The sequence below is a fragment of the Neopsephotus bourkii genome, unplaced genomic scaffold, assembly GCF_033783945.1.
Source record: "Neopsephotus bourkii isolate Nb327-2 ecotype Australia unplaced genomic scaffold, CSIRO-AGI_Nbou_v1 NB_1057, whole genome shotgun sequence".
NCBI classification, from domain to species: Eukaryota; Metazoa; Chordata; class Aves; order Psittaciformes; family Psittacidae; genus Neopsephotus; species Neopsephotus bourkii.
This window is the reverse complement of record NW_026901546.1, coordinates 299,223-309,788: the sequence shown is the minus strand read 5'-3', so window position 1 is coordinate 309,788 and position 10,566 is coordinate 299,223. Positions and strand designations below refer to the sequence as shown.

The window sequence follows — 10,566 nt, the reverse complement described above, 5'->3', positions numbered from 1 at the left end:
ATCGAAACAGGCAATTCCTCTTTTAATATGAGACACCCTCTTCCTTAATACTGTTTGTGCTATGGTACTGTGAATTAAAAACATACATTTAATGACATGTTAATAATTCCCAGTGATGCTATTTCTCTATTCAGAACCCCAGAGAATATTCCTGACTGTCTGGCAAGTGAACTTGGCATGCTTTACAGACTTCATCCTTAAAAACTGCTGGAGCTTGGCTGCAATAGATCTTTCTGAGGGTAGAGATTAAACTCCCTCCTAGCTACAGGCAAGCAGTTTCCACAGACAGTATGTAAACTTCCATTCCTCACCTATTACACAGGATCAGTAGGCCTCTGCAGCTTTTGCTGCAGGAATACAACTCAGTGCTCATCCTCAAACATGCTTGACCTCATGCTCACCAACAGGGAAGGGCTGGTTGGAAATGTGATGCTCCAGGGCACCCTTGGTTGCAGCGATCATGAGATGGTCCTGTTCACCTCAAGACAGTGAGAAGAGCGTGCAGCAATCTCACTTCGATGGACTTCAAGAGAGCAGACTTTGGCCTCTTCAGGAACCTGCTTAGTAACCCCCCTAGAGGGCAGGGGGGCCCAAGACTGTTGGTTAATATGCAAGGATCACCTGCTACGCTCAGGAGTGTTGAGTCCAGACTAGAAGGAAGTGCAGCAGGAGGGCCAGGAGACCTCCTTGGATGGATAAGAAGCTGCTGAGGAAACTTAGAGGGGAAAAAAAAAGGCTTATAAAAGGTGGAAGCAAGGACAGGCGGCCTGGGAAGAATACAGGGATGTTGTCTGAGAAGCTAGGGACCAGGTCAGAAAAGCTAAGGCCCAGATAGAATTAAACTTGGCTAGGGACGTGAAAGATAACAGGAAGGGATTCTATAGGTACATTGCAAATAAAAGACAAACTAAGGACAACATGGGCCCTCTCCGGAAGCTATCAGGAGAACTGGCTACCCTGGATTTGGAGAAGGGTGAGGATCTTTATGACTTCTTTGTCTCAGTCTTCACTGAGAAAGGCTCTGACCACACCACCCAAACCTTGGAAGGCAGACACAGGGACTATGAGAATGAAGACCTTGGGCCCACTGTAGGAGAGGATCTGGTTCAAGACCATCTTAAGAACCTGAACGTGCACAAGTCCATGGGACCTGATGAAATCCTTCCGTGGGTCCTGAAGGAGCTGGCGAGTGAACTTGCTAAGCCGCCGGCCATCATATTTGAAAAATAGTGGCAATCAGGTGAAGTTCCTGATGACTGGGAAAAGGGAAATATAACCCCATATTCAGGAAGGGGAAAATGGATGACCCAGGGAATTACAGACCAGTCAGTCTCAACTCTGCCTGGCAAAATCTTGGAGCAGATTCTCCTGGAAGGCATGCTAAGGCACATGAAAAACAACAAAGTGCTTGGTGACAGCCAGCGTGGCTTCACTAAGGGGAATGCCTGACCAATTTGGTGGGCTTCTCTGATGGGGCTACAGAACTGATGGAAAGGGGTAGAGCAGATGATGTCATCTACCTGGACTTGTGCAAAGTGTTCGACATTGTCCCACATGACATCACTGTCTCTAAATTGGAGAGACATCAATTTGATGGATGGACCACTCGGTGGATAAAGAACTGGCTGGATGGACGCACACAAAGAGTTGTGGTCAATGGCTCAGTGTCCAGCTGGAGACCAGTAACAAGTGATGTCCCTCAGGGATCAGTGTTGGGACCAGTCTTGTTCAACATCTTTGTTGGTGACATGGACAGTGGGATTGAGTGTGCCCTGAGCAAGTCTGCCAATGACACCAAGCTGTGTGGTTCAGTTGATACACTGGAGGGAAGGAATGCCATCCCGAGGGACCCTGACACGCTTGTAAGGTGGGCTGATGCCAACCTTATGAAGCTTAACCATAACTGCAAGGTCCCACAGCTGGGTCAGAGCAGTCCCAGGCACAGGTACAGGGTGGGCAGAGAAGAGATTCAGAGCAGCCCTGCAGAGAAGGACTTGGGGGTGTTGATTGATGAGAAAATGAACATGAACCGGCTTCAGTGTGTGCTCACAGCCCAGAAAGCCAGCCATATCCTGGGCTGCATCAAAAGGAATGTGAACAGCAGGTCAAAGGAGGTGATCCTGCCCCTTTATTCTGCTCTCGTGAGACTTCACTTGGAGTATTGTGTGCAGTTCTGGTGTCCTCTACATAAAAAGGACATGGAACTGTTGGAACAAGTCCAGAGGAGGGCCACGAGGATGATCAGGGTCTGGAGCACCTCTCATATTAAGACAGGCTGAGAAAGTTGGTGCTGTTCAGCCTGGAGAAGAGAAGGCTGCGTGGAGACCTCATTGCAGCCTGGAGAAGAGAAGGCTGTATGGAGACCTCATTGCAGCCTTCCAGTATCTGAAGGGGGCCTATAAGGATGCTGGGGAGGGACTCTTCATTAGGGACTGTAGTGATAGGACAAGGGGTAACGGGTTCAAACTTAAAACATGGGAAGTTTAGGTTAGACATATAGAAGAAATTCTTTACTGTGAGGGTGGTGAGGCACTGGAATGGGTTGCCCAGGGAAGTTGTGAATGTTCCAACCCTGGCAGTGTTCAAGGCCAGGTTGGACAAAGGGTTGAGTGACATGACTTAGTGTGAGGTGTCTCTGCCCATGGCAGAGGGGCTGGAACTAGATGATCTTAAGGTCCTTTCCAACCCTAGCTACTCTATTCTGAATGTCTCCTACACCAAACTATTTTCAGCATGAAAACTCATGAACTGTTTCCTCCAAAATTATCTATATATTCAGTAACACTGCTGCCAGGAGGTGTCTCTGTGTGCTGCAGGTCCATGGTGAACAGGGGAAACAAGCACTGACATCAAGAAAAGCAGCAGTCTAAACTCTTGTGTGCATAGTTGCTTTGATAATTACGTAATATTTAGGAAAGCGAGAAGATCTCTCTGTATATGACAAGTCTACTGCTGGTCTTCAAGGTTTCAGAGGCTGGAATGAGCATTCTGTGTCTGGAAGGAATTTCCACTATAGAAAATACATGTGGAATCCTGAAATGGTGATAAACACATCTCTTAATTACAGTGAAAATCTAAAGATGTTGTGATAAGCCTTCATTTCAGTATTCTGCAAGAATTGCTAACTTGACAAATGCTTCTTGTAGGACCAGCTTCATAAAACATACTCATTTGTATTAGAATTATTAGTACCATGGTTTCATTCTTTCTTCTATTTGACTGTCATGCTGTATACTCAGATGCTAAAAGCAAACAGACGACTACTTTGCCAGTGCTGGAATTCTCCTTTTTATGATCCTGTCCAGTTTAAAAAACTCGTTTACAATGTTGTAAAGATAAACAGTGTCAGCCTCATTAGCAGAACTTTTAAGATCAAGCCTCCCAAACACTACTTTATAATTTAACAGCATTTGAACACAGATAATTAAGGGTGTGAGTGGGCTGGCAAATCCATGCTGCAAGATCAGAAAGAAGGTAGTTGCAGTGCAGATAGGTGGTGGATTATCAACTCACTACCTTCCTTTTCCTGATGATTAAAACTATAATGATCTGATTTTATTCTTCTAAATAAGTTAGGCCCTTCTAACTTAAAAAAAAAAAAAAAAGCACTGTGCTCTTCATAATTATGTATCTCAGCACTTACTATTTTTAGTTCAGCTACTAGAGCAAAAATAGATATAAATCATAGGACCTAAGGAGATACCAGTGGGCTCTGTACTCATTCGTACAACACAAAGAGGAAGAGACTGTCTGACCCCTACACACGTTTAATTGTTTGCTTGACCACATTCAGCAGTCATGTCCCTGGAGGCAGGCTTCAGCAGCCATTTTAGCCAAAAGTCATCAATCTTTGTATGTAAATTACAAATGCAGAGACTGATCAGCAAGTATCTGAGCGTTCTTGGAAGAGCTTTGTGACTTTCTTTTGACATGATTATTTGCCTTGTGTTGTATTCATTCATGGCAGAGTTCCACTGGACTTGGAAGGATTACAGCTGGGATGGGTATGGTCTTTGTGTATGTATGGCTAATACTCTATATACCTCTAAAAAAAACAGATTTTTTCCTTGTTTGCATTCCTTTGGTATGTGCTAGCTGACACTTCTTTTTTTTTTTTCCCCTTGCAGTGTGAACAGTGATTCAGGAGTTTAAGCTAAACCTAGTTAAAACTGGCAAATCATGAGATGTGGGGGGCTTCTTTCTCCTCTAAGTCTTGTAACATTTTGATGCTTCTCTAACAGCTCCTAATTCGCAAGTCTTATGATCACACGAGGACCTCAGCTCCCACTTAATTTAAACCCACACAATAGCAAAGCAGGAGAAAGGGGAAGGAAGAGGTCCTAGCTCTTTTGTTTGCAGAAAAGTACTTCAAAATAGTCCACCTAAGAAAGCTCTACATGAACATAAGACTTTCACTGCATGCAGATGCAGTGCATTTTATAATGGTTATAATCAGATAGAGATATTCCATGAACCCTGGAACAGACAGGGATGTCCACACTGAAAAGAGAGTGAAAGTCAAGCCATGTTAGGTGTCAATCATGAAAGGCTGCAATCCCTGCTTGCACTTTCCTGTGATGTGAGCACAGAACAAGAACTAGATCTTTGCCCAAGTCACCAGGCTAAGCTGATCACCAGGCACTGATCACCTCACACAACAGCTACAGCAAGCAGAAAAACAAAGAACAGCAAGAGCTCAGAGGCATCAGAGACATCAGAGTCAGCAAGGCCAAGGCAAAGTACTGCCCTCAGCACAGATCAGTGCACCATTCATCAGGGCACGTATTCAACCTCCAGTACCGTTTGATTACCACAGCAGAGAGACAGTGTGCGGCACGCTGTATAAGAAAGCAGTGGTGCTTGTGGACAGCCTGTTTCCTTTCCAAACTCTGCAAATATCACCCAAAAGCCTGCCAATTTCAGAAATGGATATGCATGAAGGCCCTGTGATGGTCCCACAGAATATGATAATATGATATGCCATGTGTCTGGCAGAAGCAACAACCTAGTCACTTCATTTATTGGATTTTTTATTTTCTCTCTCTACGCACTACTCTTTGCGTTCTGCATATTTTTTACATTTGGATTTGATGTATTTTAGTGTATCCTCATGGAAAACCTTGCTCCTGTACTTACAGTGTTGGACCAGAGATGTCTTGCTGCACTGTCTTGTTAATCCAAAGCACATCTTCACCCTCAGCCTTCAGGAAACAAGTGAGTATTCTTCATAAATAATTCAGCAATTCTGCTTACAAAGTGAACCCTATCTCTGTGAGAATCAAAACTGCCTCTTTCACAGTAACCAATATCCCCCTCTAAGCCATAGTAATTCTCCACTTTTTTCTGCAATAACACCAGATCTTTTCCATTCATGGCTTCAGCTATCCTAATGTCACTAATTTTTATAGCCTGCATGAACTGCAGCCTAAAGCATCATGTTTCTTACTGACCTTCCATCTCCACTGATGTGACCTACCTTGCCCTCTGCTGGTTTTCAGGCATAAAAACCAGACCAGATATTAGCTAAAGGAAAAAAAAGGCTGTTCAGAAAGCAGAAATTGCAGAAATTCTGTGCTCTCCACTATTGCAAAAATTTCTGTCCTATCAGATGTAAATCCTCTCATTTTTTCTACAAGAAAAAAAGACTAAATAGTACCTACATTTACGCTTGAAGGCTTTTGCTAAGTGGTAAGGAACAATCTGAAAATTCACAGATGAACGTCTGCTTATTAGGGCTGAGCTTTAACAAAAATAATTCAGTATATTTCACAAAGCTCAGACAGAGACCTAAAATCAACAGAAATCAGTGTCTAAGCTCACTGAATTGTCATTGGCATGCCATTTCACCTTTAAGACATGAAAATACCTTTGTAAAGTTCCTGCGTTGGCACAGTTTAATTAAACAGCGTAAAAGAGATTAAAAAAAAAAAAAAGTTTGAAAGAGAAACTAGTCCAAAAGTGTAATGCAGCTTGAACTGCTCTAAGCTAACATAACATCATTAAGATTTTTGATTTAATGGAGAGCCTCACTCAAACTTTCATGATCTGCAAGATTACTATGCATGGAAACTATCAGCCATGTCTGATATAAATGCAAGGATATGTCACTTAAACTAAAACTCAAAGTAGTATTTCATGCTGGTTGGATCACAACATTTAAACATAACTTCTCATTTAAGTCCTTAGTCCTGCAAAGACATAAACATACAACCAGTTCTAATGGAACCAGGAGCAAGGCTTCACATATTATTTTAAAATTAAGCCACACTTTGTACAGGACAAGGCATAATTTAAATCCTCTACTTACTTGCAACTGCACCTTTGTTTGTTTGTCAAGCATCCACTGAGTCTATAAACTAGCTCTAGGCTCCTTAGTATAGTAATTTCCTGCTTATTTTTTTTCAACATAAGAATTATACTCATCCTTGTTTCTGTCTTTTCAGGACAGGAATATTTTTACACAGGATAAATAAACATCCTGTTGTAGTTCATTATTGATTGAATTTTATACATCATGCACCACTTCCAGTGCACTGCTCTTTGTTAAGAGACAACCTAACGAAATCACTATACATGAGCAATCACCCTACACTAGTCTTTAATCAGACCTCCACATTTTATCTACAAGGATCTGTTGTGCAGGGTTACACATCTGTAATGAATTCACTTGCCAACATTGCCCACTTTTCTGCAACTTGAAGATTTATTAATGCCAGCACTTCTTTCCCAAAGGAGCAGGCTTTATGGAAATTGGAGACTTTATTGATGTATCAAGTTTTAGCCATATGTCAGTCATTTTATCCTACTTAAAATGCAGCTACCTCTGAGTATGTAACAGCATATTACAGCAATGCTATACCAGGCTGAGGAGAACTGTGTAACACTTTTTGAGAACAACACAAGAAATTTAAGTACTGACAACATAACTGACCAAGCTGGAATCTGGACATCATGCTGAGATCTTCTAGCACATTGCAAGAAGTGCTAGCAGGCTTTGAGGGTTAATTTACACAGTGGGTGTAAACTCAAATGCATTCCCACTTTGTTCTCACAGTGAGATGCTAGATGTGGACCTACCCTGCTCTGGAAACTGTAAATGTGAAAATGCGGCACTGTGTCCACACTTGTGAGGTTTAACCCTAAGCGGTAGTAACTGCTTACCTTGTTTGGTTTCTGAGGATCTGGTAAAAGCAGTTTGAAAGGGTTTAGGTTTTTTTAATGCATCTGTTGAAAGTAAATCACTCTCCCAAATAACACACACCTACATGGACAAATTCTGCCTAGGTTTGTATTCCATTGTCCCAGCTTGCAAGTTTCAGACTAAGCAAGGTGTAGAGGCAGGCTGGTAGAAACCAGCTCGAATATATAAAGCAGTGATACACTATGAATTGAGGAATGCAGAATAAATGGGTTTACCATACAATCTGGATTGACATCAGGCATGCCATATCTCTCATATTTAGCTGAGCAGAGTCAGTTCTAAACCACGTGGGGTTTTGTGAGGAATTTCCACAAGGGATGCTACACGACAGGACTACTGAAAAGTAACATCTCAAAGATGCAGCCATACAGAAATGGGTCGCAAAGAATTTTCTTTGCTGCAACTAAGGCAATTACCATCCTTTCTAATTTGTAATGGTTAGTGAAGTTTTACTTGCAAAACTGAGCATTTAACTTTGCCTATTGTGTTATTTGACAGCAAGACCTGCAGGACACTTAACAGATTTACTGTTGTTCAATCAGGTTTCAGGGAGTCCACGTTGAAGTAGCATCCAAGCTGTTAAAGTCACTGTTCCTAGTGCTTACGGTAGCTGCCAGAAAGACAGCATATAGGCAGTTTTCCACCCCCTCCACTGTTTAGCTCTACTCTGTCTGACAGACACTCCTAGACTGAACCAGCAAGGGAGCAGATGGAGAACTTGCTCCTACCCTGGCCTCCTCCCAGGATGCCACAGCTCACCAGCTGGAAGAGCAAAGCCATCACTGTGTGCACTCAGGTCCAGATAGAGCCAGCAAATCTGCCCAAGAAACAGATTTCTGCCCCCTCTAGAAGACCTACAGCCAACACTGAGTTATTCTGCACTTCAAATAATCATTCAGCATAAGTACACTGGTTTAACCTGCTGTTTGGGTGATAATGTTGATCTGTTGGTCCCAATTCTCGGTGCTTTGACAGCAGCAGGCTATGAAAAAATGAAGGGCATGAGGTACGAAACTTACACTTTCCCCCTGAGAACAGGGTAAAAAAAAAAAAAAAACTTGCCTTTTTTTTTTTCTCTTGGATTAAAATTTAAATGTTACCAATATCATTGTTAAGGTTGTGATTTTCCTTTTCTCTGGAAGCTACTCTGATTTATGGGTCAGGGAAACCATTCAATACTGTCCTTATGCCCTCTTTTGCCTCTCCACGTCAAACACCACTCTTCTCTCAGGGGGAAGGAAACACCTGGCCCCCAACTCTAGGCTCCCCTGATTCAGACCACTTTTCTACTTCATCAAAAGTGTGCATGGCCATATTTCATGTCCTCCCTGTCCCATGCACATGGCAAAGAGGCTGCGCACCCTCTCCCATGACAGAACTGCATCCAAATTGGGCCTATAAACCTGAAATCAAAGAGCACTTTCCCTATGGCAGCAGTACAGTTTCTCATGGGGGTTGTTGCTCCTAGACTTTGCTCATTTGAGGTCTTCCAAATTGTCTTCCAGGTGAGGCGTCCCTGCCCATGGCAGGAGGGTTGGAACTAGAAGATCTTCAAGTCCTTTCTAACCCAAACCGTTCTATGATTCTATAATCCTCTGACTGTCTCTCTATATACTGACTTATGAATCACAGGACCAGCACACCCCTGTGCTAATGCTGTACCTTCTCCCTGTCTCCTTGCCCTCCTCCCAAAGCCACGCCTGGGGTTCCTGCCCCCAAAACTACCCCTCAGCTCCCACCCAATGTCATACCTGGCATTGACTGTGCTGCTGCCTCAGGAGTGGTGGTGGGGACGGTGGGAGGCTGCTGCTGGCTGGAGCTGACCTCAGGCTCAGCACCCACCGACGGTGAGCTGGCCGTCTCGCCGCCTGGGGCTGCCTGCGGGGCGGGAGGGAGGGTGTCCTCAGCGGCCGGCAGCTCCTCCTGACCAGGCAGCTGCAGGGCTGACAGCGGGATGCTGATGGACTTCCCAGAGGCAGCGGTGGCCGTGTTGGAGCTGGTGGCTGGCACCTGCAGGGCAGCCACGGGGCCACTGCCTGCCCCCCGTGCTGGGGAGGCCAGGGGGCCCCGGAGCGGCCTCTGTGCGACCAGCCTGGGTGGGCCAGGTGGGGAGGTGGAGGGGTGCTGTGGATCAGGGTCGGGGCCCACCGTGGGCTGGGGCAGGGCCCTGGCAGGGCCCAGGCAGGAGGGCCCGGCCTGTGTCTGAGGCTTGGGCTTGGACATCTGTGTAAGGGCCAGGGCCGGCCCGTCAGCGCCAGCAGTCAGCTCAGCATTGGCCACTATGTAGTAGTCCTCAGGGAGCTCCTGCTTGATCTTCTTGAGGAGCACCTCACCACCGCCCTCGTCAGCAGGCTGGGCCTGGGCAGTGGTGGGCTGGCTGGAAGCTGGCCGCTTGCGGGGGCCGGTAGGGGCCCGCTGGGTGTGCGGCTCAAAGTCACTGTCCTCATCTGTGACAGAGGACTCACAGACCATGTCGAAGAGGGTGGCCTCATCCTCATACTCCTCCACGGGCTCACCCAGCTCCGATGGCTCGCTGCAGTAGGAGAAGTCGCAGGAGTCACGGGTGCGGGTGCAATCCAGCTTGGGCTTGCCTGACCGGCCTGGGTAGCGCTCCAGGGGGCTGGCCTGTACCTCCGAGGGCACCCCCAGCATGCTGGGGCTGTCCGAGTTGAAGCTGCGACTGTCCTGGAAACAGACACGCTCCTGGGATCCAGCCCGGCATGTGGCAGCCAGGGGCCAGTGGTAGGCATGGCCGGCACTACAGCCCCACATGGCAGTCAGATTGCCATGGGACCCCTCGGAGAGGAGGTGCTTGAGGTTGGGGATGAGGCTGCAGATGGTCCCATGGCTGTGGGCCCAGCTCACCAGCTTGGAGAGGTTTTCAGAGGAGGTGTGAAGGCAGTCCTCCATGGTACAGGACCAACGGCGCCTTGCCACTTGGAAAGTCAGCTGAAGATGCGGTTCAGACCACAGGGTCCTGCCACTCACAGTGCTGTGTTGCCAAGCTCATGCTTGCTGCTCGCCTGCAAATAGAGAGCAAAACCCCCCTCTTCAGCACTTCCAAAGCAAGATCACGTTTGCGTGGGCAAGTGAAACATTTGTAAGCTCAGCTAAACACATTTCACTCATCTCATGCACTCCAAAATACATTTCTCAAAAGAGCGTTTGCTTTTAAGTGGCCTCATTTCTCTTTCTGCCTGCAAAAACTCTGCCTTTAAACCCAAGGGAAGTAACATCACTGCAATACACAACTAAAATAACGTAAAACGGCTTTTTAAACAACGCAGTTCAGTATCAGAGGCAATATGATTTGAAGCTTAAATCTCTGAAAAAATCCAAATGCAGCCCAAAACATGATGATTGCA

General features: G+C 45.6%; 1 protein-coding gene across 2 annotated transcripts in view; it reads right to left on the bottom strand.

The window, feature by feature from the left end:
* The window catches only part of KIAA1958 (KIAA1958 ortholog), a 76,448-nt gene that overhangs the window by 37,194 nt on the left and 28,688 nt on the right, over positions 1 to 10,566 (bottom strand). For both annotated transcript variants that reach the window (XR_009726657.1, XM_061361247.1), the window contains exon 2: positions 8,953 to 10,224. Coding sequence is in view for 1 of the 2 variants with exons in the window: in XM_061361247.1 (XP_061217231.1) it covers positions 8,953 to 10,111 (1,159 nt within the window). In the remaining variant the exon portion in view is untranslated. The remainder of the gene's footprint in view (positions 1 to 8,952; positions 10,225 to 10,566) is intronic.